At 31.4% G+C, this 27,885-nt stretch overlaps 1 protein-coding gene across 4 annotated transcripts in view; it reads left to right on the forward strand.

Moving 5' to 3' along the window:
• Positions 1 to 16,857: 16,857 nt before the first annotated feature.
• The window catches only part of RPS10 (ribosomal protein S10), a 76,646-nt gene continuing 65,618 nt past the window's right edge, over positions 16,858 to 27,885 (forward strand). The window contains exons 1-2 of one of the 4 annotated variants that reach the window (XM_089820659.1): positions 16,858 to 17,011; positions 17,085 to 17,430. In XM_089820659.1, coding sequence (XP_089676785.1) covers positions 16,895 to 17,011; positions 17,085 to 17,430 — 463 coding nt within the window. In that variant the 5' untranslated portion in view covers positions 16,858 to 16,894. The remainder of the gene's footprint in view (positions 17,012 to 17,084; positions 17,431 to 27,885) is intronic. The other 3 variants (XM_089820660.1, XM_089820661.1, XM_089820662.1) reach the window with 3 other exon arrangements.

A 27,885-nucleotide genomic window follows, 5' to 3' on the forward strand; every position in this document is an offset into this window, starting at 1 on the left:
GTTTAGCTTGATTGTTACACTACGCTAGATGTTTTTGGGATGGTTGAATTGTGTTTCTACTAGATGATCAATTTGTGAAACATATTGAAAAATTTATCAGAATGTTTTTCCATTTGCTCATAAGGTTTTTGGGATGTTTGAACTGTGTTTGTATTGGGGTGATAAATTTATGTGACATATTGAAAAGTCATGGAATGGTTAATTACATGATGAATTAGAAATTATGATAGAATGTTTTCTTATTTACCCATTAGAGGTTTTTTTGGTATTGTTGATCTATGTTTGTATCATGATGCTATATCTATTTGACAGATTGGAATTTTCATTTTAGAAAGTTGTCCATTGATCTAGTGAAGATTTTTTTTTTATGTTTGACGTTTAGTTATTGGGTCGATGTAGGAAATAGACCAGAGTACTAAATTGGATGAAAATATGATCCGTTTTAGCCCCTGTTTTGGATGGAAATAACAAAGAAGCTATAGTGCAGTGCAACAATCAAGCTAAGTAAGTGTATTAATATTAGTAAGCCGAGATTTAAATATTCAAAGAATGTTTGTAGGAAGATGTGCACTGCACATTGCTATTTAAATTGGACCTTCGTATTAATAGTCTTAATTTAAACTTTCTTCTTCAACCACTACATACTATATTTTTAGATTAAGTATCTTGTTGAGTTTGAGTATTTTTATTTCTTATAGCAAAAAATCAAGAATATTTTATTAAATTGAAAAAAATACTATTGATAAAAAAAAAAATTAGAAACCTTTATTTGTAATATAGCCATGACTATTTTGGTTACAAATTTTTCTTCTAATATTTATACAATTTTTTATATGTAAATAATAAATAATTATTTTTAAATCTTCATACTAACTAAAATAAAATATTTTTAAAAATTAATAAAAGAATAAAGAAGTACTAACAAATAAAATTAATTTCCAAACTTATGATTTGCAACATAGATTTCTTAATTTCCTTTCCATTGTATTTGTTATTGTTACAGTTTGGTAAAGATCAATAAAAAAGAATAAATAAATCAAATAATATTTTTACAAACTTAAGAAAAAGTTCATAATTAATAAATTATCAATTATAACATATGAACATCTATAAAGTCTCTCAAATGTTGTATATATTATTTGAATTTTTTTATCTTAATAATATTTACTTAAATCTTTTCTATTCATATAGTGAAATTATATCTTATTATAACTCTAAATGAAAATATATAATTCTAAATAATTTCTTTCCACAAGAATATTAAAAAGACTTTAAATAATAATATTATTAGTAACACTTTTACAAAAATAAATAAATTAAATAGCTCAATAGCATATTAAATATTATGATTAATATAATAAAGAAATTAAGAATTACATATATGAATATTATCTAACAATTAAATAATATTCTTATATTAGTTTATTATTTAATTCAATTAAAAATAAATAAATGAGCATCCTAACTCATAGAATCTTATTTATTTGTCGTAGGCAATATACTATTGTAATCACTTATTGTACTTGTCATAAGCAATGTACTATTGTATTTAGTTTGAACAATTTTTGAATTAGTTTTAAACATATCAACCAATCAAGTTCAATTATTTTTAATTGATTTCAATTTTTCTTACGTTTACATATTTTATATCAATTAAATATATTATGAAAAACCATTTATCTTCATTATAATTGGTTCAATTTGTAAGGCCTCACCCCGACCCATCGTAGCATAGTGATACATTATTATTATTTTGATACTCATGACTCAAGATATCGAGACATTATCGGATACTTGAACATATTATATTATTTCATGTTGTGTGATGTTTACTTTCAGATATTTGAGTTTATCATTTAATGCTTTATGAACATGTATGTTGATGAAATAAGTAAATGTAGGATTAACACTTTGATTATGAAATTTTAATGATTAAGAATATGAGTAGGATGAGAGAAACCTTGATTGATTTATAGATGTATGTTTTAATTTATGTGATTCCCTGATACGTATATACATATGTGCATGTGATTTTATGGGACTACTGATGTGTGCAATGACTGTGCAGGATATTTTAGCCGAAAAACTCGACAGAGGAACGAAACTGATCCCTATGTGCTATTTGTGGAAACCTTTTTGTTCGTAACTTAATTATTTTGTGAGATGTATGAATGTATCATTCTGTGATTAGTAAATGTTAATATTTCGTAATTTTGTTCTTATAGTGTCACTTGACACTCATGAATTGCATATGCATTTTAGCATGCTAGTTAGGGTTAACTATTTAACCTTTGGACCTAAGTCAGATTAAGTTAATGTCATTTTTTTTGCTAATTTTTTTTTAATCGAGTTTAGTTACCCCTAATCTGGATTAGTGCTTAATCTACATTTTGGAGTTGTTAGATGGTCCTAATTATTCCTAGCTTTTGTTGGGTCCCAAATCAATTCCTCAAGCCTTAAAACATGAAATCTTTATACCCAAGGGGTATAGGTATGGGTTGGGGGCATTTTCCACCCCCTAAGCCCCTTTTGTTGACTTTTGAGGTCACTCAAAAAGTCTATTTTTGCCTTTGTGCGAAAATTGAAAGTTGTTACCATGAGTTGAATAACCACAACTCCACTTGGAGGTTAACCTTGGGCTTGGTTGAGTTAGAAACTTCTAGATTTTTAGGTGAGTGGGGGAAGTTATTGCCCTTTTGGTGGTTGAGTTTGGATATAATTTAGAGGCCCTTTTTGGAGTAGTTTTGGTTGTTACCCAATCTCTACTTTTAGAGAGGAGTCTTAGAAGATTAAAGGAAAGGAAGGCTCTTCTCAATTTGATCATTTTACCATAACCTCTTTGTGAAGGTAGGAGTTCTTCATCTCCTTTGTTTAGATTGTTCATGCTTGTCTCATGCTTATGCTATTGTGATTGTTTATTGGTATGCTTGTATGTATATTGAGTATGTTTGGGAAGGATTGAAACCATGTTTTCTTGAATGCTTTTCTTTCATGTTTTGCTTGAATTTTGAAGTTTTCTTGTATGGGTGTTTTGGCATTACTCACCCTTGGATAGGGTAGAAGTGACCAATTTCGGGAACGATATTCAGTTGGACTCCAATAATGTAGAGTCTCTTCTCAGGATGAGAAGAGGGAGAGAGGGTAGGGTGTTATGGGCCCCTACCTGTTAGCACAAATCTTGTATGAGTTTTGGCATGTAAAAATGAAAGAACGAAAGTTCTTGAATTATAGCCCCGATTGGGCATCTATTTTGGTGTTGTGTCTGACATCTCCTATTGGAAAAATCCACCTTTGCCTAGTTTTGATTCAATGTTGAATCCTATTGTGGAAACCTAGTATGGATATGAATGTCTGATTTAGTTTCTTGTTATGTTTGTTTGTCACCTGGTCAGATTTCATTCCCTCCATGATCTTAGCAATGTATTGCAGAAAATGATATGGGTCCCTTGATAAGGGTCATGAAGGAAATTTTAATTGGATTGTTGTAATTTTGGGATTGGAATCCTATGTAAATTGTATTTAATAACTTTGTTGTAATGGCAACGACGTCGGGTTTTCTTCCTGGTTCTTTCCCGGCTGAGCCTTTGAATCAGGTTGTCAATAAAATAGTGATTGAGTAATATCACTTTTCATGAGATTTTCATATTTTTCAGTTATATGGATGTATATCAAAAATAAGATGGAATGATGATGTTTAATTAGGCAAAATTCAATTATTATATATGTTGAGACAAAAATTATGTTGAACGTAGATTCATTTTCGTGATTTTTTGAAAACAAAAATCAATCTTGCAATGTTGTTTGAAGAAGTTATTCAATTTTTGGCTTAACTATGTTTTAGCAAAATTTAAATAGCATTATATATATATATATATATATATATATATATATATATATATATATATATATATATACTCTCCTTTGAATAATGGATAAATTTGGTATTTATACTTAGACAAATATTTATATTTATGCCTTTTGTTCTAAAAAAAAATTCAACACTTAGAAAAATATGACAAAAAAATTAATACATTCCTAGAGCAAAAGCCCTTTGGATTTTGTATGGGCTTGAGATTAAATGTCACATTGCAACAAAGAATATTCTTAAATTTAAAATTAGATATTAAAAAGAAATATATGTATATAATAACAAGAAATTGTATAAGTTAATAACTTATATAATTGAATATCCTAAATATCTATCTTCTACCAAATAAACTTTTTGCATTAACTTTTCCTTGTATCCACTTGGCGCCAGCTTTTGCTTGGAGGGGTATGATTAATTTTAAAACTAGTCAAATCTCATTGTGCGTGACATCACCCTGTACTTTCTCCCATCCTTCCTTGCCATAGTCAACCTCTTGGGAGGATGCGCTAATGTTCCTATGTCCTTTGGAGATTTGAACATCCATATTTCAAACTACCTTTGCTTTTATCATGGTCGCCACATCACTTGTAAGCTTGTGTCAGTGCTAGGTACTCTTGTGCAGAGTGCCTCTTACTTGACAAAGCGCTTGGGAAGCGCATGGTTTTAGGAATATGCGCTTGCGAGTGTAGGGTGTAGGGTAGAGTATGGGGGGGGGGGGGGGGGTTAGTGGTAGGTGTGTTATATGGTTGAGTTAATTTAAGTAAATTTAGTTTAAGTATCATGTTTTTTCTTTAATTTATTTTAGTTTAAGATTTAGTTAGATTTAATGCTAGGTTAGTATTAATGTTAGGATTAGTTTTAGTTTAGTATAGGGTTAAGATTAGTGATATCATTTAAGTTGTTAGTATTATAATGTACTGTTAATATTGGTTAGATATTAGAATTTGTTGTAATATTACTTAGATTTGTAGTGAGTTTCAAATTTAGTTAGTTGTTTTTGTGTTGATTGTTTTAATATTTATTTTAGTTAAAGTTTAGTTGTAATAAATATTAGATTCATAAGTAATGTTAGTATAAGTTTGGTTAGTATAAACGTCTTAAATATTAGTTGTCTTAGTATGTTTTAGTTTAGATTTCATTCATTCAATTTTAGTTATATAATTAATGTTATTATTATTCTAGGATAATTCTTAAATTTTAAATGATTTAGTTTTAGAATAAAGTTTAATTATAGTTGGGATTATTATATTACATGATATAGTAGAGATTAGTTCTTGATTTTTATGCTATGAAACAATTAGACTTATACTCCACCCGATCAATCTTAGAATTAATACTATATATCGTTCATTAATATTTTGCTCAATAATGTTTTAAATGGTTAATCTTCATATGTATCTAATTAGATGACAATTATGTTTTGAGTGAGTTGATTTATTTTAACTGGCATATCAATCTCTTGTACCATAGTGAACCTAGTAAGTTTAATTATTCTCTTAAAAAAAAAAAAAATTGGTGTGTTTTTGCCCACGTATTTTGGGCATGACACAATTCATTGGGAGTTATATGACCCTTTTTTCTAGACCTCCCTCCATATTCCATTTTTAATGCCAATATTATTGGAAATTTATGTATAAATGAAGATATGTACATATTGAAATTAAATATTATTACTTGATTGCCCTAAATTTTTCATATGATGAAAATATTTATGATTTGAATTAAAATGATTACTTTATTATGATCTGCCTAAATTGTTTAATCAACTAGATTCTACTAAGCTTGCTCAAATTTTCAATTTTGTCTAAGCTATATTCATTTAACTAAGTTCTTACCACAAAAATTTCATTCAACAACTACCATGGGTGAAAGTACAAAGCTGTGTCACCCTTTGTGATATCAAAGAGGGTTAGGGCCAAAATAGTTACAGTCGTACCAGTTTTGACCAGACATACATGGCAATTCCATGTGCCCATGTGGCTTGTACCATTTCGATTGAAAAGCTTTCGACCGAAACCCCACAATTTTATAAAATTGCTAAAAACACTTTGCGGCTACCATTTTCACTATAGCAATTTTTGGATTTCTTGGAGAGCAGTCTAGGTGTTTCGACCGTAACAGGTTATTGGCCTTTTTTATTCTTTTCCATTTTAATTTTTTTTTAAAGTGTTTTTTGATGAATAAATGTTAATGGTAGTCAAATTAATTATTTTTTATGTGTTTTATGAGTGAATCATTTAGATTTGCTAATTTTTTAATATATTTAAATTATTTTTTACATTTGTTAGTAAATTATTTAAAACATAAACAAGAATGTAGTCAAACATCAAGTAAAAATGTAGAAAAACATTAGTTTAAAATGTAGAAAAACATTAGGTAAAAATGTCAAAAAACATTAGTTAAAAAATGTAGAAAAACATCAGGTAAAAATGTAAAAATATATTAGTTAAAAAATCCAAAAAAATATTAGGTAAAAATGTAGAAAAACATTAGGTAAAATGTACCTTTATATGAATTTATATTAAATTTAGAAAAATTGTTTAACACTATAGTTAAATAAAAATCTAATTCAGTCAAGAAATTTTTTTTTTTATCGCATATACATGTGTACACTTAGTTATAATTTAATCAAAAATTTTTATTTTTTAGATTATCGCATATACATGTACGTGTACGAATATTTATTTTTCACATTTGCATGAACACATTAAAATATATTAGATATGGTCTCTAAGATAATTTGTTTTAAAATACATACATTACATGATTGAATAGCACCATACATTTAATGTTGTGTATTTATATGTACGTGTGTTTCAAATTAAATTTAACTTTTAATTATTTTAATTTATACACTTGTATGTTTATGTGTGTGTGTGTGTGTGTGTGTGTGTGTGTGTGTGTGTGTGTGTGTGTGTGTGTGTGTGTGTGTGTGTGTGTGTGTGTATATATATATATATGCATGTGTAGATCTCTAGATATTTATCAGTCTTGTAGCTTCACACTCATATCCACATAAATTATATACATATAAACATTATGGCATCTGGTTTTAGGGATTGTGGTCCTACATCCTTAGGGGATGCTAGTGTCCATAGAGGGGGTCAGAGTGTTGAGTCTGGCACAACACGCAGATCGACATCCTCCACTGAGGATAAAGAGCGGTTATTTAGAGATACACTTGTCAGGTTATCTCGTGCTATAGGGGTTATGGACTCCTCACTTTCCTCTTCTACCACCCTCCCTAATAGGGAGAAGATCATAGCGATATGAGAGGAGTTGTTTCATATGATTTAGACCATTGAATCATACAACCCTTTTGATGATATTAGTATTGAGACATTTTGTTCTTCTCTATCTCACAGTGTCACTAGCACTAGGAAGTATAGACAGGTTGACACTGAGGTCTCCACTGTCATGGTGAAGACCATGTTTCCATTCTATACATATAGAGCTAGAGTTAGAGGCTACTCTACGATGAAGTGTACTAATGAGCTCGTTGCACCATTCATATATCCTCGCTGGTTGGCTACTCATCATAGATGGCCACAAAAGGATGAGTTCCCTCTATATTTCTAGAAATAATTGTTTTTAGAATTTCATTTACACCACGATGTTAATTACACAAATTATCCAAGTCATGTTGGGCAGGGTCTAGGGAGACTTTCAGACAGATTTAGACCTGCGGACACTCTTGCACCCATTAATAAATGGGCAATGGTGGTTCCAAACCTTTTGATTATGTCGAGAGGTCCACAGATGGTTTTTGCAAGCCAAAGTGTTCCTGATGGCACAATTAGGACATAGATTTATTCGAGCATTGCCACCGTTGCCACATAGTTGCAGGAGATTTCTTTTGATCGGTGTGGTAGATATATGTTACTGTCTTGAGGTACCAGTACAGTTGCATCATCTAGCATAGGTGTTGATGATGCATATGGGGCAGTAGACATACCTTCTCCACTAGAGGTTTTCGTAGTCTCAGATTTGGATGCATTGCGTTGTTTGGGACCCTATTTAGTATCTGATCTTTTGGATTCATATCGAGCATTATCTATAGTCACAGGGATTCCACTTCGTGACATTAGCTCTCAAATTTTTCATATTCTATCACGTACAACAGGATCAAAGGCTTCAAAGAGGCAAGAGGACATTCTTGCACCTTCTACTGCTCCTACTACTACACAGGCCCCTACAACACTAGCCCCAGCTACTCATGACCCTAAACACTCCCCTAATCAGGATTTAATAGCTAGATAGCCTGGTCTATTTACGTCTATGCTTTCAGATGGCACTGTCGACTTAAACGCTGATAATGTTATCATTGCATGATTCAGATATCACTTATCAGGAAAATTAGTAGAGCATTACATGATGCTATGGTATTTATATGTCTATATGTTTAAATTAATTTTAATTATGGTAAATATGTCTATATGTTTAAATTTATACATGTGCGTTTTTGTGTATGTGTTATAGGGTCTAAGTGATAGTATGTTATGTTTTGGTGATCTGCAAACATTGACAGATCCTACACATCCTGAGTCTCAGGTATGTTACAATTTAAATATATATTTGATTTATATGTATGATACATAATTTTTTTACAAGTACATAATTTGACACAGGGTTTAGACACAACTGATAGACCCTTTTGGGGACATCCAGGATTAGAAGGGGGATGTAGCTGATTAGATCATGGCCTTTTATTTTATACATGTTATTTTGGAGACATTTGATATAGTATTTTGGATTTACATGTTTATATGGACACTTTGATGTTTTATATGTTATTTCTAGATACATGTTTATATGGAGACTTTGATGTTTTATATCTATTATTTGGAGACATTTGATACATGATATTTTTATACATTTGATATGGGTACATTATTCTCCAAATATATTTTATTATATATATGTACATGTCTTAGACGTTATTTCATAGATTTACATATACATATGTTCATGTTGAATGTGCATGCATGTTTTCAATATTCATATTTTTATTAATGTTTATGTACATGTTATTGATTTTTTAATGTCTTAATATTTTATGTTTATGTATGTGTTATTCATGTTTTTGTATATGTTATTCATCTTAATGCCTTAATCTAGGTGTAATTAACTATATTTAATGACATGTCTTAAAGGGAGATCTTAAATTATACATAAGAATGTAGATTAATTTAATGTATTATTTATTTCATAGATGTATGTATATATGTTCATGTTAAAAGTAGACATGTATGTTTTTAATATTCGCATTTTTATGTATATGTTATTGATTTTAATGTCTTTATCTAAGTGTAATTGACTATATTTAATGACATGTCTTAAGTGGAGATCCTAAATTATACATAAGCATGTAGATTAATGTATATTTTATTTCATAGATGTATGTAAATATGTTCATGTTAAATGTAGAGTACATGTATGTTTTCAATATTCATGTTTATGCATATGTTATTATTTTTAATGCCTTAATCTAAGTATAATTAACTATATTTAATGACATGTCTTAAGGGGAGATCCTAAATTTAATATGTTATAAGAATGTAGATTAATGCATAGGTAAGAATATAAAATATACATGTACATAAGAACATATAAGGAGTATGACCTAAAGAATGCATGTTACAACATTTAATTAATAGAAGTTAATACATATAAGAACATAACTTAGATTATATACAAACATAAAGAATGTATATTTTATTTCATAGATGTCTGTAAATATATTCATGTTAAATGTACACAAGTATGTTTTCAATATTCATGTTTATGTACATATGTTATTATTTTTAATGCCTCAATCTAAGTATAATTAACTATATTTAATGACATGTCTTAAGGGGAGATCCTAAATTTAATATGTTATAAGACTGTAGATTAATGCACAGGTAAGAATATACCATATACATGTACATAAGAACATATAAAGAGTATGACCTAAAGAATACATGTTACAACATTTAATTAATAAAAGTTAATGCATATAAGAACATAAATATTATATGTACAAACATAAAGAACATGTATCATATAAGAACATAAAGATTATATACATAAATACATAAGAGCATTAACAATCAATAAGAAAACATAAAAAATGTATATAAATACATACAAATTTACTAAAGGGGTTGTCTTAAGGAGAGGACCTAAAAGGTGGTACTAAGGGGATGTTCTAATAGGTGGTCTTAAGGGGAGGTTAGGTAATAGGTAGTCCTAAGGGGAGGTCTTAAGAGGTTTTCTTAAGGGGAGGTCCTAAGAGGTTGTCTTAAATGAGATATTCATGTCTAATTTAAATAAAAATAACAAAACATGTCTAATTTCACATATCTACTTGATAAATGATCCAATGTATACAAATTTATAAAAAAAATATCCTGTCAACATTAAATGTGAAAGTATTATAATCTAGTTATATAGACATAGCTAAACTAGAGCTCCAGAATAAGTACTTAGGTAAACTAGAGCTCCACAAACATTGTATTGTTAGGATCCTCTCTAGTTTTTATTATCTCTAGAAGTTTTTCATGTTCTTCAATAGATAATTTCCACTTTTGATTTCCACGACATCCTCTTCTTTGTATTGCTTAAAATTGTAACTTTGTTGCTATAACATGGTTACTGTAATATAAAACTTTTTCTCTAGTCTTGTATTCAATAAATTCAATACCACTATCAGTTACCCTTGTTTATTGATAATATGTTCCTTCAATAACAACTGATCCAATTGGATACGATTGTCCATCAGCATCTATAGTTCCTTCTAGCAACTTGTGTTTTGCTTTTGTGCATCTTAAAAGATAATAGTCCACATTTTCCACATTATCTGGTAAGGCTTGAACTGCAAAAATATCTCTTATGTGTATATAAAAATAGATAAATATAAATTAATTTTAAAATGAATATATATATGTATATTAATTTATGTATATGTATATATGCACACAAACCTGTCATTACTAAATAAAAAATGCACTCATAATCAGCTGAATATACATGATCATGAATGTCAATGTCAATGTCAACATCTTCAAAAGGAGGCTTTCTAACTATCTCCTTCAAATTCCAATGTGAAACATATCCATTCACAATATTTTTGCTTACACTCACTAGATTGTCTTTAATGCAGTCATCACAAAAACATATTTTCTCTCTTACTTTAATTACTGGAGGTTTATGGTTTCCTGTAGTCATCACTTGATGTAAACTTCTAATACTAGGAATCGTTTGAAAATTGTAAGGATTAGATCGATCTATATTTGTTACAAATACAAAAAGTAATTGTCGTATTTCAAAATAAATATTTAATAAAAAACTCAAGAATTTGAAAAATACATTAAAAATAAATATAACTTAGTTCACCTTTTACTTCCCAAAAAAAACACTTATTGTATTCAGTATCTCGAGTAGCAAAATGAACTTTGCACCATTCAACGATTTGATTTGCATTCTCTATTCTATTCTCTGTATGTACATACAATGTGCATATATATAATTTAAAATATATGCTACTAGTATTAAACATGCACATTAAATACACATATTTACTTGCAAGTTCATGTTGTCGAAGTGCACGCTTTATACATGCTCCCCTTTTCTGTGTCCACTTTCAAAGAAATTCCATAAAAACCTAACATTGGTTCTAGCATGTTGCATTGCTAACCAATTAAATGCTTTTGTAGTTTTGAATTGTCCTATGAACATGAAACATGATAAGTAGAAACAATTATCTGTGTACATGTATCAAATCGAAATAGACATGTCCAAATAAATATAAGTTAAAATAAAGTTAAATAAATGTGTAAGTTCGTGTATACTAACCTACACATCCATCAGACCAAATCCAGTGCTCTGAAACATTTATTCCACAATTTCTAAGATCTTCAGAGAACATTGCAAAACAATGAGCCACATATCTCCTATCATGAACTCTATCATCACTAATATAGAAATGAACCTCTTTGATGATGATGCGTTCATTTTCATCCAACCTTTCTATCTCATCCACCTCAAATTGTGCATATCTATAGGTCACATGCACAAACATTGCAACTTGTTCAAAATGATAATATTGCCCTTAAAGCTCTGTTTGAGGTGCAAATGTATAATTCTTAGAAAAATCTACAACTAAAAGTATACAACCAGGTGGAATTTTTTTTTTGAAATCACGAAACTATTAAGCTTGTCATCGTGCACCATGACAATGTTGGATATGTGGATATATCAATGGACAAAACTTGGTCATAAACTCATCATAACGCAATTCACTCTTCTTCAATACAATTTTTTTTGGATTCATCTCCTGTCTTATTTTGGTATGTCTCATATTCATATCTCATCCATGAAACTGGTGTTGATTCATTAATATTCTTAATTTGCATTTCAGAAAATTTGCATAAATCTCCACAATCTTCATACTGATTTTTGATGCATTACTCTTTGAACTCACCTGAATCTTCTAATTTATCACATAATATGGACTTCAAAAATTGTGTTGTACTGCTAGGGATGACCAAATTAGGATCAAGTACTACCATAATTTTTTTATATGATTGCAAGTGTAGACCAAATTCAACATGATTTCGACAACAAGAAGTTTCACGCATCTTATTTATTTGTACAAAGGAAGGACACAAACTCTCAAACATTCTCTGACATATTTTGACATTTGAAAATTCTTGCTTGAATGTTTGAAATCATTCTCTTTGAGTTATATCTATGAAATCTTTTGGATGTTCAATTTTGGCCCCTGTCTCTTGATCTTTAATTTGTATAGTATCACGTCTGTTGGAAGAAACATGAGAATGTGTGGTCCAAAATTCAATAACTTTGTCTTTTCACATCTTTAGAAATTCTGTCTTTTCAAGGAACTCTACAAATATTCACCGAGTTATTCTCAATGTTATCATCTATCATATTTCTCCTCTTGATGTATCTCTGAATAGTTCTTCTAGATATATGTAATACATCAAAAATTGCACGTACCTATTTTCTATGTGTCAATTTTCTACTAAATATAGTAGTCATCAATGCTCTATGTGCATTAATCAAATCACCTCCTTGAGTTGTGTTGTCAATTTTGTTATAAGTATTTTGCAAGTTTTCAACTATTGTTGTATTAATATTATGCACATGGTTTTTCCTATTATCAACACCCAACAACTCTAAAATAGGTCTCATATCTTTTCTCCTAAATAACTTGACAAATAATTGTGCTTGTCCAAATATACTCTTATCTTTGAAATATTCATCCCACATGTTCTGACAATGCTTTCTAATAGTGTTATCATTTATCATATCTTTAGATGGAATTTGATTATAAAGTAGTTTCTCATCCAAATCCATCAAATTTGTTATGCCTTTTAATTTCTTTCTATCAATAGAACTGCCAGTTTCTTCCTCTTCATTACTTTCATTCTCTTCATGAATCTCATCCTATTCAGGAATTTTAGTAGCCTGGTTTTGGTTACGTTTTGTATGACCTTTCATTTTGTCATCTCTTTTCCTATCATATTTCCTTGATCTTTTCCTTTTACTGCCCATTGAATACTTTAATCTATAGAAACAAAAAAATCAATTTAGATTTTGAACACTAAATACCAGCTAATGCTTCAATTCAGAATACATAAAAATAAAAATAAGTAGATGGGAAAAACACCTTAAAAATATTCGATCCTTTGCAATTTTGATTAAATCCACGAAATAGTTGTTGAAAATGGCTTCAAAAAGCATTGTCTTCTGAAAATGCTCTTCTATTTTTTGCTATTTTCTATATTTATTAAAAAAAAGAAAACACAAATCTTATTTTATACATGAAACAACTAAACTAACCGCTAGCAATTTGTTGGGTCGACAGGTGTTTCAGTCGAAACACTTTTGGTCGAAAGTGTTATAGCTGAAACACTTTCGGTCGTAACTATCTATGTGGCATCCTAGGTGGCAACCACACAAGCAAAATTAAGAACTTCTACAAACATCTCACTTTCAAGGCCAATTTGACCTAGTGAATTAAAGTTTTTTTTAAAACTAAAACATGTAGGTCTCGGAGTCAAGATTATGACCATATAAATTTTTTATTATCTTGATTATGGATAATATGTTATAATTTGAAAATATTACAAGTAGGTATTTTAAGATTCAGGAAGATGTCTATTCAAAAATAGAAAAAAAATAGTAAATCATGTTAAAAAATTATTTTTTTTTTATGTTGCACTAGAGGAGAGAGTCTTCTTCAAGAATATGTAATTTGCTTTAAAAAATATGTAGATTTGATGGAAAAAGTTTGATGGGAGAAAAAAATAGTCAATTTCTGATAACTTTGACTTTGACCAGTTATAACTTGAAAAATATTAGTTGAATTTCAATTTTTCTTTTTTGGTGCACTAGGTATACATGTCAATTCTAACATATTCCATAATCAGACCAAAATATGAACATTTGCATATGTTTGTTTGACGGGAAAAAAACTCTATATTTTCAGCACATTTAAAAAGTTAAAAAATAGACTTTAAAAATTCAAAAATAAACAAAATTTTCACTCAAATTTTAAAAAAAAAATTACAGACATAAACTTCATCCAATTTTTACACATTTCATTAGTTTATATCATCTTCAAATTCTAAACACAAATGCCACTTTTATGTCATTAAAGTTGAAGAGTTTAAATTCTGATATCACTTTTCCTTTATAAAAGGTGACACGGGTTTGTGCTTTTACCCCCATATTAAAATACTCAAACTAAAAGTTGAAAGTTAGAAATATATTTTTGCGATATCAATATAATTTTTACTTAAAATTTAAATAATAACATATTCATTAAATCAAGAAAATAGTTAATATTTTAATATGATGAAAATATTTATGATTTGAATTAAAATTGTTACTTTATTATGATCTACCTAAATTATTTAATCAACTAGATTCTACTAAGCTTCCTCAAATTTTCAATTTTATCTAAGTTATACTGTTTAAGTTCTTAACACAAAAAATTTCATTCAACAACTACCATACTAAAATACTCAGAAAGTTAGAAATATAGTTTTGTAATATCAATATAATTTTTAATTAAAATTTAAATAATAGCATATTCATTAAATTAAAAAATAAATAATATTTTAATTAATTTCTTAAATAAAAAGATATGTATAAGAAATGGATATGAAGAAATGTATCCAAACTTATCTTCTAATCACTTTATTTTTTAATAAACATTTGATTGATGGGAAAAATTCTTAAAAGACACTACAAAACTACTTAATTATTTATAAACTATGACAATGTTGTTATTATCACTGAAACTAAAACTAAAACTAAAACGACAAGTACTAGCCACTATGTGGCACTTGTTTGTAACTAGTGATTATGATTTTCTTGGTTCATATATTTTGGTGTTATAGGAGCGGATTTGTAGGAACCACTAACCAAAATTTCTAAAAATATAAAACTAATATAGTGACATGATAAATTTCATTTTAAATTTTTCTATCTTAGAGCTAGGAATTCTACATTTCCCATTTTATATGGTAGGGTTTAAATTCAACAATAATTAAAATTTTTTATTTTTTGTAAGTTCTAATTGGAATGTTTATATTTCTCACTTTAATTTCCAAAATCATCAATATATTTTACAAATTTGATTAGTTCGTATATTTTGAATCTTAGTACTCTACTAATATTTGAGGATGAACTAACATTAAAACATATTAATAATTTATCATTATAATAATAACATTACATTCATATGAAAGGTTAATTAAATATTGATTAAATAATATTAAATATTATCATAAAAAATCATCGATTTCTAACTATAATTTTTTTAATCTTCAATTATTATAACTTTCGGCAAATACAAGCCACTACAACTTTTTGCAAATACAAGCCACTGCGTGTCACTTATTATAAAGGCTTAACACCAAAAAGCTTAAAGATGAAATTGTTTAAAATTATTCTACATTAATTCATAGATTAATTCAAAAAAAAAAAAAAAAAAAAAAAAAAAAAAAATATATATATATATATATATATATATATATATATATATATATATATATATATATATATATATATATATATATAACTTAATATCAATGAGAAATTTGTATAAGGTAAGATTTAAAATTTTCACTTTGTTGAATGCGTTTGAAATCAACTAGTTCATTCTATTTGATTTCATAAAAGATGACAACAAATTAACTATCACTTGATGAATGGTTGTTTGCTATCAAGTCAAGGTCCCCTTCATAGTTGGAGTTCATATTATATCTACTATGTGATTCTTCCTTAAAACAAAACTCATGAACTTCATATTAAGTTGTTTAGATGAAGCGTGCTTTTTGATATTAATCATTGGTTTAATAGATCTTTCAAATGCATCCACCATGGTAAAAATCTCAAATCACAAAAGTCATTGAAACTCATTTTGACTTTTAATTCATATTGGAAGTTGAAATATAGATCTCAGTTATCAAATAAATATTAAACAATAATAAATGTATGATGGTATTGAGAGAATGAATTGATTGCAATATTTATTAGATTTTTTATTTTGAAATTATAAGTAATAATGCAAATTATTAATTTAAAAATATTATTATTATTATTTATTTATTTTTTCAAATCATTACAAACATATGTTTTTAGATGGTGATAAGTTGTTCCAATTATGTAAATATTTTTCATTATTCAAAACTAAAATGACACTCATATAAATTCAGAAATATATGAAAATCTCTACTAAAATTTTGTACACATCTTTCACAACCATCAATATATATTCTAATATTTTTTTCCTTTAGAAGAGGTACAATTAAACACTAAATACTAACTTTATAATATGCCTAATTTAAGTTGCACATGGCAGGGACTCGTGCTTTGCAAAGCTTTCTTAAAATCTTCCATTCCCGAGAAGAGGTCTGACTACAAAATTTTAGTTGAACGCACAGTTTAAAATGCCGTGAGGAAAGTAGGAGAGTGGGTATCCTTCATTCTAAAACGGGGACAACAAATTTGATGGCGTTGGTGAAGCAAAGGAGCATGTTGCCCCTGTCTCCTCTGGAGCGCATGACCCCTTGTTGCCATCGTTTCATGTCCTTGTTGGACACCAATCAATCCGAGTCTCGATCTCAGGTACATTGGATTTTTTTTTACCTCTGTTCCTACGTTTTTGGTTAAAATGCTTCGTTATGCTCTCATTGCACAGATTTTGCAGAAGCAGCAGATAGCAAATAAAGAATCAATTGGAGACGCCAAGATACGCATATTGGTGAAGTCATTTTCCCAAAAATACCTAAACCATCCATGCTTCCAGAGTTACCGCAAGGTCGGACTACCTCGAAAAAGAGTGCTCTATACGGTGCTTCGATCCCCTCATATTGATAAGAAGTCCAGAGAACAGTTTGAAATACGGGTACACAAGCAACTGCTTGAGAAAGACGTAGATGTCAATGAAATGGCCAAAATGTTCTTCTGGTTTAAGCGCATGCATTTTTTTGGAGCTCAATATGAATTCGTCTTTAATTACAAAACGCGCCTTGATATGACTAGAGGTACAACTATATACATTTCTCATATACTTTTTTGGTTTAAAGAATGTGTAACGAGCTTAGAAGCAGTGCCGCTAAATTCATTGTGGACTTGAACCCGAGATCATCAATGGTCAAGTCATTAGTGCTTACCAATCAATTGAATGTCAAATACATTAAGGAACAACTTCTTTGTGCTACTGATAAAACATGTCACATTAAATTTTCTTTGCAAGCGAATTATTCTTGGTGGATCATTATACAGCCTCAGAATCTCTTGTAAAAATTGTATACTCCAGTTACACAATTGGCTCAGGACTGCTGAAACGTTTTCCTCAAATTTATAGGCTTGTTTTTCCTGGTGAATCAATCTGTTGATATTCTACTTTCAGAGTAGACAGAAATGCATGACACTTGATGAGCGGGACGCATGGTACCAGACTGACGAAATCAACGCCTTATACAAGCTCGAACAGTAAACCTATTTGTGCTGAAATTTATCGTTTATCCTTGAACCTGTAGCTTTCCTTGGGTACATTACAGAAAGTCTACTTCTTCAATTTTAACCATCTTTCAAGAAGCACAAAGAAGCCGAACATTACTTAGTTATATGCTATTTTAAATTTGATTTGTTCTCCTATGTTATCTCTGCCTTGGAGAGTATAGGGTAGAAAGATGATGATGCTATTACTATTAGCTGCAGTATTCTTGTTTGAATCTAGCGGAGTGCTGGCTTTGAGCGCTGCACTTAAACACTTTCCTCTGGGGCTTCCTTTTTCTGTTTTGTTTCTCAAGTTCTAGATTTTGGAGAACTTCTAGAGGAAAGAATAAAGGCTACTTGTGGAGACTAGAAACCTGGAGAGCGATTCTTTAGGTGGGTCAACTCATAGTTGTTTATTACAATAATAACTGTAACTGTTTTCAAAAAAGTTAAGCCAAGCAACAATGTTTTCTTCTATCTAGGGAGTCTGACATATCACAGAATTTATATAATGTGTTTTTTTCCCTTAAATTTTATTAGAGAGTTTAGGTTATGTTCTTTAAGGGGAAACCTTTAACTTGGATGTGATGCCATCATCCAGTATTAGGAAATTAACATTTCATATTTGGAGAAGCATTTCCATAGAGATCAGAAGAAGTGTTTTGCCTTGGTCATGCATGCCCATGGCAGAGACATGTCTCTGGTATGGAAGACAGGAGATTATGCAAAACAACTTTTGACATCTCCAAGCATCTTCAGAGGCATCTTTTGTGGTCTCCTTATATCTCTTGTACATCCATAAAAATAGTATTCTTTATACGACAAATACTTCTGACCCTTTTTAACATTTAAAATTATAAAACTATTTATATTCTTACAGATTTTAGAATTTTACATTAAATACTTATCTCATGTAATGTTTTTAACATCTTTAATCTTTCTGTTCAGAGTTTAGATCTACTGCATAACCTTTGTGGAAATCTCCTACACATTCCTTGGTGTAAATAAATCCATGAATAATTTTAATCCTTGAAAACCTAAAGAGAAATATTTGGGAGTATCTTGCCTTTTGTATATGGAAAACTCATCACTGAGAAGTATCTGTGTATGGCAAAGGATCATAGAACGGTCAGGGCCATGAGGCGTAGTTAGGTATACAATGTCATTCTAGGAAGGCATGGGGCTATTGATCTGTTAACTAACATGTCTGTTCAACAACTAAAGCAGGGAAAGAGCTACAATCAGAGAGCATTTGTATATGATCTCCATTTCTAAGGATTACTCCGCTCTAGATATGACCATCCCTATGCCATAACCTGTGTATACCTGCTAATTGGTAAGACTACAAGAGAAAGTCACGTCGAACAAGTCATTACATGCTTTTTACGAAACCAAGCATTGCACTTTCAGAACACCTCTGTATTGTAGTGACAAGATTCTTTGGGTCTTTGAAAAGACTGAGTTTGAGTCTTGAGTAATCTTAAATGGGTGGATTTTGAGTAAGAGCAAAATATTCAGCCAATTTGAAAGACATTAACGCTTTAAACCAGGTCAAAAATCATTTTTTGTGCTTGTGTCACTCTGATAATTCCCCACGAGAAAGACCTGTTTAGTGCAATGGAGCTAATTTAAATTGTGGGAAAGATTTTACAGTTGTTGATCTGAGTTTGATTGGATTTTCTCAGACATTTCGGTGTTGAGCTGTGGTACAGGAAGAAAGAGTCTTGTCTCCTATAACTAATCGGATGTTTTTGAGGTCCACAAAGGCCCTTCTTCGTAGGATTGGACCCAAAGACTTTCCTGCATGTTGATTTTGTGTCCATGCTTTTCATGCCATGAAGAACACAATAAATGGATTTTGGATTGTTGACTCTGTAATTTTTAATACAGACCAATATGCCTCTTTTTTTAGTAAATTATTTTAGCTGAATTAATGTTTCAATATTTAGTGCATATCTTAGTATGATTTTTCTTTTATCTGGGCATCTTGCAGTTGATTTCTTGTGGAATGAAAAGATCATTTCTAGTATTGAAAATGTTCTATGTATAATGATCTTTCAAATCTCTATGATTTCTCTGGATCTTGATGTCAGTTCTGATCTGATTATGGTCAGCTTGATTTATTAGTCCCGCAAAGTCCAAACAGAGTTCAAGTTTGGAAAATATGCATTAAATCAATTTTAAAATCCTTGCATGCGCCTTTAGATATTCTGGCCATGTCAAAACCCACACATTACTTCAAACCATGTAAACAACAACACTATCATGCTTAAAGCTGCACATAAATGTATTTTAAAGTTTAAACATACTAAAAACTATATCATAGCTTTCATTCCCCACCCCATGGGTAATGAGAAGTGTAATACAATGGGCAGCAACCGTTGCACAATGTCACAGAGTTGTTTGTATCATAGACACAATGTTTCAACCACCAGCTACAAGACACTTGCTACTGTGACTAGTAGAGCATCATAGTTGTCTTCTAACGTAACATTTCATTTTCTCTTTCATCTTTCCATTTCCAGACGCTGTTTTGTGGTGATTAACATATTCATAAATATCTCATTCAAACTGGCCACAGATTTAATTTGAAAACTGTATTGGAAAGGCTTGACAAACCAGAATTCTTTTTCCTTTCCAGTAAAAATAAGTTAAAAAATTAGAAGAGAGTGCATTAGACATGCTAATAGATTGCAGTCATTAGAATGGGGCAATAATGCCATATATACAATTACAAATTGGTTTGGTGCAGCAGGATGCAATTTCCTGGAACCAGGGATGAACCCCTGCCAACATCTGTTGGGACTTGGTGCCGTAGCTTGCTGGGAAAGGAAAAACTCATGCAATTGAAGAATTTGTCATATTAGTAGTGTCTTATTTTGGCTTCTAATAGCCCACTAAAAGTTGTTGAGTTCAGGTATGCATTATTAGCAGCTTAGCTCACGTAGGATTAATTTGGTGAGATTCTTTGATTTTTCCTCCTCCAATTAACAATTTAATTGTCCCTTTATGCTGCAAATGAACTCTTCAAAGGTTCACATCAAAGCTTGGAAACTTGGACTTGGCAAAGAAGAAAACTGTAGTTTAAAAGAAAACACAAAAAGAGATTAATCGTTGATCTCTAATGCTTGTCTACTTTAATTCCTACTTCACAATGAGACCTATTTTGGGCACTGAAGAGCAGATTGAAATGAAAAAAAGAAGTATGTTTTTTTGAGTGCCTGGGTGTTTCCAGCTACACGTGACAGTCTTAGCCCAAAATTCTTGAGTGGTAGGGCAAAGCTCCCGAGCCATAGTCCAAAATTCCCAAATCCTAATCTTAGACTTTCCAGGATGCAACTCGCGAGTCCTGGTGAGTCCTAGCTGAGGCTTCCAACGATGGTTTGTATGGATTCTCAAAAGATCTGCATATACTTGAATTACCTTCTTGCTTTGGATTAGCTTGGAAGCTCCATCAATGTTTATCGTAATAAAGGTTCATGGAAGAAGGATCTCTCCTTGGGTGAACCTTGGACATAGACGAATTTGTTAGTATAAGTGAAATACACCAACTGTTGAGCTCATCATCATCTAGTTGAAGCTTGAAATTGGCAGATTTATACTATGGTTAATTATATGCGTAGGTCTTTGTATTTGTGGCCAAACTAGCCCAAGTAGAGGTGGTCATGTACATTACAATGTTTTGAAATCTAAATGTTAGGGGGTTCTAGTAATGGTAATTGTATATCAAATAATGAAGGCAAAGATTGCATTATATAGGCAATCGCCTTATGGTGTTTTTAAAAGATCAAATGTAAACAAAATCCAGAAATAGAAACTACCTAAACTAGTTAGATGACCATTGAAGAAACTTAAATTAGTTAATACCCTCTTTTAATGGCTATCATTCTAACTACAATATAGAAGACAATCTGCAGGTTTTTTAGTCACAAATGCATAGAAGGCTGCCCCCATTTGGTCACGAATGCATAGAGGCTGCCCCTTTTTCTTTAGAACCCTTTGCAAAATGTGCCTGCTGCTGAAACCCTCCATGATTCAGTAAAACTTTTGGAAATGACCAAGTTAACCAAAATCCTTCCAGCCTAATGTTGAGAAAATGAAAATCGTGCCTTTCTGTAGCTAGAGACACCAAGTTTAGCTTTTGAAACTGAAACCACAATATTGAGAAAACAATTGCCAACCCTTTTGCAGACGAGCACTACAACCCCAAAACAAACTATAGGAAAACACGATTTTTGTGGAAAATTTTGACAAAATCCTCCAATGATTTTTTTGGGAAAAAAAAACCTTGAGACCAGCTACACCAGTTAATATTTTTTTGGAAAAAATCAAAAAACCCAAAAGCTATTTTGAGGAGAAAATTGTAATGTCCCCTTTTGGGATATTAGAAAATTTAAAGACATTCATATAATGTTAAAATTGACTATGAGAGCATGAATTAAAATTATAAAAAGGTCAATTTAATATAAAGTGGGCTAAAAGTGACAAGGAGAGATAAGATGAAAGGATAGGAACGGAGTTGAAGAGTCACAACTTTGAGGATTAAAAGGGGAGAAACTCATTCATTTGGGCATATGCTTGGTTTATGATTCAGATTTGAATTTCTCTCTTGTGGGAATTATTCTGAAAGCTTCAGCATTCATCTAGTGGGAGGATGTAAACTCTCGTGCCGGTAGATAGTGGACGCAAACCCATTGTCCGTGGAGACGTCACATCAGTTGTCTTGCATGTGCTTACAGGTTCTTTTCTAAATATTCCAATTGGACTGTAAAACAATGTTTAAGATCGGATTTTGAATGCTGGTTATTGTATTGCTGATGTATAATGCAATAGCATATCTCAAGGGATTTTATGAGAATCTACAGTTTTATATTGTTGATTTATAATACATCTTCGTATGTTTATGTTGTGAATATTATTTTGAGAAAGAAATTGGGTAAATATCTATTGGGGTTATTTTAGTGGTATCAGAGCGAGTGTATTCTGTTAGCTTGTGTGGTTATTGGAAAAAAATAGTTCATTAGAAATTTCTATTCAAAGACAAACTTTAAGAAAATTTACTAAAGTAGTTTTTTCTTATCATATGGGGGGTTTCCAAGTAACAAAAAGTTTGGGAGTCAAATTGATTAAAGAGCATGTAATACATTATTACAGTAATAATGTATTGTCTAAGGTTGGAACTTATAACATTGGCATTGTTTAATGAAGTGCGGATAACATATTTGGCTGAGAAAGATATATTTGATTGAGTTTTTTGATGCTTCTGTGTAATGGAGAGCACATATCTGCGAGTTATTAGATTTCAATTGAGATAATTCTCGGCCAAGATGTTACTAAAAAGATGTCGGTTCAGCTCGGGCATGATAGAGAAATTTGGAAGAGGCCACTTGGGCATGTCCGTCTAGGCGTTATTATCTTGTTGGACAAGTTCCGTGTAACGCAAGCTTCATCTTCTATTGCTGTGTGACGCAGTGTGGGACCTGATGTAATATGAGATGTCGTGTAAGGTGGGAGATGACAGGAGAAAGACAGGTGCAGGGAGTGGTATCCATAGCACAAATATGTATTACACAAAGTCTAAAATTGCTGTCAGGGAATGACTAGTCCATGTAAAATATTTGGAATATATTTTTTCATTGTGTCAAGCACTTATGGAAGCGTAACGCTTCTAGAAGTCATAGTCACTGCCAGAAATTGTTACGAAATTATGGGTTGGGTGTAGGCAATGGACGAACATTACCGACTAGAGTAACAATTCATGAAAGGATTCTGGAATCATTGCAGCGGTTTGGGCAATCATCAACACAATATCAAAGAAAGAAGCATCATGAACAGGAGATTGCCAAAAGGCTAACAGTGATTTACAAATGTGCAATTGAAGGAACCGCTCTTACATGGTCTCAAAAACAGACAAATTGTTGACAAGGAGGCGCCATTGGAATTGAGAGATGATTAACAAAGGGAGCTAATATTGCCTTCAAAATTAGACAACGTTGAATCAAGTAGAACCTTGGAAACATTTAATCTTGCAACTATTGAACAAAGAAAAGTTAGTGATTCTATTCTGCTAAACAAAGTAAATGATTTTGTTTCACAAAGCTCAAAGGTCACTCCAGATTCTTGAAACCCAAGTGATGGCAGAGCTGCAACTGTGATAAACATTGCATGACCGGCGTATTTTCAACCAGCAAATATAGGCACATCAGTTTCTGATTGGGATTTGCTCGAAAGTATTGTATATGGTGGTTTGACTATGTCAATTAGAAGCCTTGGAGTTGTTTCATCTGCAGCTGGTGGGGAGGCAAAAACAATGATTGTGATTGCGATTAGCATTGCAAAGTTGGCTGATGGATTCTTTTTTATCATAACAAATATTTTGTACCTTGGTCACTTTCACCAAAACGAGTTCACAGAAACAGTTGGGCATAGCTTTTGGTTCAATAGATTTATAGCACTACTTTCTTACCTTATTTTTGGGTCATTGGCACCAATCACCTATGGCTTCTCTTTCTGAAAGAGTGATGATATGATGTACAAATTCCTTGCAGCAAAGAACTTGGGTCTATCAGAAAGTTGGACTGTGGTGTTGCTGAAGCAATCTATTGACATTATGCGTCCACCAACTGTTTGACAGAATTATCTGAGCAAATTGGAAAGTTTTGGTTGTAGCTGAGTCTAAAATATTAGTTGGGGAAAATGCCTAATCAAGAGAGGGTTACGAAGGATCTTGCTCAAATTAAACAACAATTAACCCATAATTTCCAATATGATATAAGAGCATATGTACTCGACATTTATGATGAATATAAAGAATTTCTAGCATGAATTCAAAGCGATTTTTTATTATTTTCATATAAACTTCTATCCAAAACTTCAAAACAAGACCGATATGGAAAAAAAGAAGCATTTTGAATTGGTCCAGGATCTCCTTACAAAAGACAAGTGCAAAAATTTGTATAAGGAGTTTTCAGCAGACCAAAATCATCTAATAGACGATCTTGAAAAAGAAGGGCAATCAATGACCATTGATTTGTAGCTTTCTCGTGATTAGGTAGATGTTACATAGGGTACAAGGTACGTTGGTGAGTTGGAGGTTAGCTTTGACAAACATGTTGATGAGGCCGATTGTACTCGAAGTAATAGCATGTTGGAGTCTTCGTACGATGAACCACACGTTTCTTATACGCATGATATTAACTCCAATGAATAGTCCAAGATGACACTGCAAGACGATGAGTTGTATGAACATGATAATAATGAGATGCATGCCTTAAAGAACCAACTGAAGGTTAGTGAAGATATGGTTGTGGCATCTTTGGTATGTTATGACAGCATTCACAGGATGGTGGAGGATCTCCATAGGAAGACTCAAAAGGGAGTGGAAGGAGATTTGCTTGTTGTTGATTTGCAAGTAGTCAAAACGACCCTTGAATCTATGAAATCAGATTATTTATGTCTGCTTTCTGACAAGGATTACATTCTTAAGGTTGTTGGAATATATGTCGATCAATCGAGTAAAGGAAAGAATGAGATTTTGGAGTTCAACAAGGAGCTTAAGTATGCTCATGAGGCATTGGATAATACACAGATTGTGCTTCGGGAAGCAGAAAATCGGGTTAGGATCATAAATCATTCTTGGGAGTATGAGAGTAAAGGGAGGTAGGGGTTTTTCTAAGAAGTAATTAATGAACTTGATAGCATTCAACAGACTTATGACTTGGATAGTTGTCCCAAAAGACCAAGTACCAAAACTTCATATCACATTCTATTTGTAGACAACCCTTTGTTTGAAGTAGATGTTGATTGGATAATGGAGAACTTGCTATTTGAGTCCAATGATAGTACACATTGATTTTGGTTAGGAGCTTCGGATTGACAATTGTTGCAACCAAGAGGTTGCTGCCTTGACAGAGGGACATAACGTTGATTACAAATCAGCCTAGGACAACGATGTGGTGAGCAGTATAGCTAGAGTGCTAACAGTGAGAGGGGCAGTGTTGTGGCAGCTGGAGTACTCCACCCACTGTGGGCACAAAGCAGCAATATAGTACAGATAGTTGGGAAGATGGATGGCCCTTTTGTTTGTGGTATCCAGAAGGAACATTCCCATGCTTCGTAATGTTTCCAAGAGTAGGTTGGCACACAATCGAGTTCCCATGATTATTTGACCACAATGGTGCTTGTGACCTTAATTGGAGCAAGATTCTTAGTCAGATTGGGGATCTAAAGTATATGATGGTAGCACACGTCATTTTGTTCTGGTTGAACATGCACATGGGATGGTTTGGGATCCAGGTGTTGATTGTATGTATCTAAAGGCATTTTGAGGATTTTGTTGTAGTTCTACACAGTTTGAGACTGGATGTAATGGTGATCAAAGTTTTACGGCCTACAGATGTAGCGATACCTCATAGATTAACATGGGATTGAGGGATCTAGTTGATGGAAGGGTTGCATTTTGACACTTTGCTTTGCAGTGTGGTAGGATTTGTTTTCAAATTGGGCTACAAAGTTACCTGCAGATTCATATGGGATCCTGGTATTGATTGCTTGAGGATAAATAATCTCGAGGGAAGATTTGTAATGTCCCCATTTGAGACATTGGAATATTTAAAGACATTCATATAATATTAAAATTGACTATGAGTTTGTGAATTAAAATTATGGAAAGGTCAATTTAATATTATAAAGTGGGCTAAAAGTGACAAGGAGAGATAAGAAGAACAGATAGGAAGGGAGTCAAAGAGTCACAACTTTAAGGATTAAAAGGGGAGAAACTCATTCATTTGGGCATGCTTGGTCTATGATTCAGATTTCAATTTCTCTCTTGTGAGAATTATTTGGAAAGCTTTAGCTTTCATCCAACGGGAGGACGTAAACCCTTGTGTTGGTAGACAGTGGACACAAATCCATTGTCAGTGGAGACATTATATCAGGTGTCTCGTATGTGCTTACAGGTTCTTTTCTTAGTATTCCAATTGGACTGTAAAACAGTGTTTAAGATTGGATTTTGAATGCTGGTTATCGTATTGCTCATGTATAATGCAATAACATATTTCAATGGATTTTATGAGAATCTACAGTTTTATATTGTTGATTTATAATGCATCTTCATATGTTTATATTGTGAATATTATTTTGAGAAAGAAATTGGGTAAATATCTATTGGGGTTATTTCAAAAACGGAAACTACTAGACATGATTTTATAGAAGAAAAATTTTTCAAAACCAGTCACAATTTATAAGAAGACAAATCGATCAAAACCCATAGACTAATTTTTGAAAAAAGTTTTGAAAATGCAGGCATTGAATCACCAATCATGAGTTTTTTATTAGTAAGCCCTCTCGGAGAAGAACCCACAATTTTGTACAAAAATATTAGGCAAAAAACAAAAATACATAAGCATGGTTTTTGGGAAAAAACTCATAAAACCCATATATAATTTTTGAGGAAAAATTATAAAAATCCATAAATTTTTTGTGGAAAAATTATGAAGCCTGTTTTACAAACAAAATTACAGTTTTTGTGAAAAAATCTCACAAAACCCATGGAAAAAACATCATATTTATTTAAAAAAATGGCAAAACCCTAGTTGTAGGCAGGTCACAAAAGCCAATACAGATTGTAGGAGAAATCATGTTGAATTTGAGCACACAATCTCTGTGATTTTTCAGGAAAAAATGCAGCTTTCTTCCTTCAGGTGCTTAGGAACGATGCCTAGAAAACCTCTTTCATGGGAAAGTACACACAAGGAAAAATTTGCAAAAAGTTATTTTGCAAACCAAGAAATTACAAAAAAAAAAGAAAACGGATGGGCTGGAGTAACAAACACGGAATAGATTGAGAATGTGAGCAAAAGCAAAACACAGATTGTAAAAGTAAAACAACCCATCAAACATAGAAACTGTTATTTTTCAGGATCGCTGCAAATGTATTTAGCATTGCCATGTTAGGTGTGTTCCAAATGCAGATTTGAACGACTTATAAATATGAGAGG

This window comes from Cupressus sempervirens, chromosome 3, assembly GCF_028749045.1.
Source record: "Cupressus sempervirens isolate cs-2001-9-10 chromosome 3, ASM2874904v1, whole genome shotgun sequence".
NCBI classification, from domain to species: domain Eukaryota; kingdom Viridiplantae; phylum Streptophyta; class Pinopsida; order Cupressales; family Cupressaceae; genus Cupressus; species Cupressus sempervirens.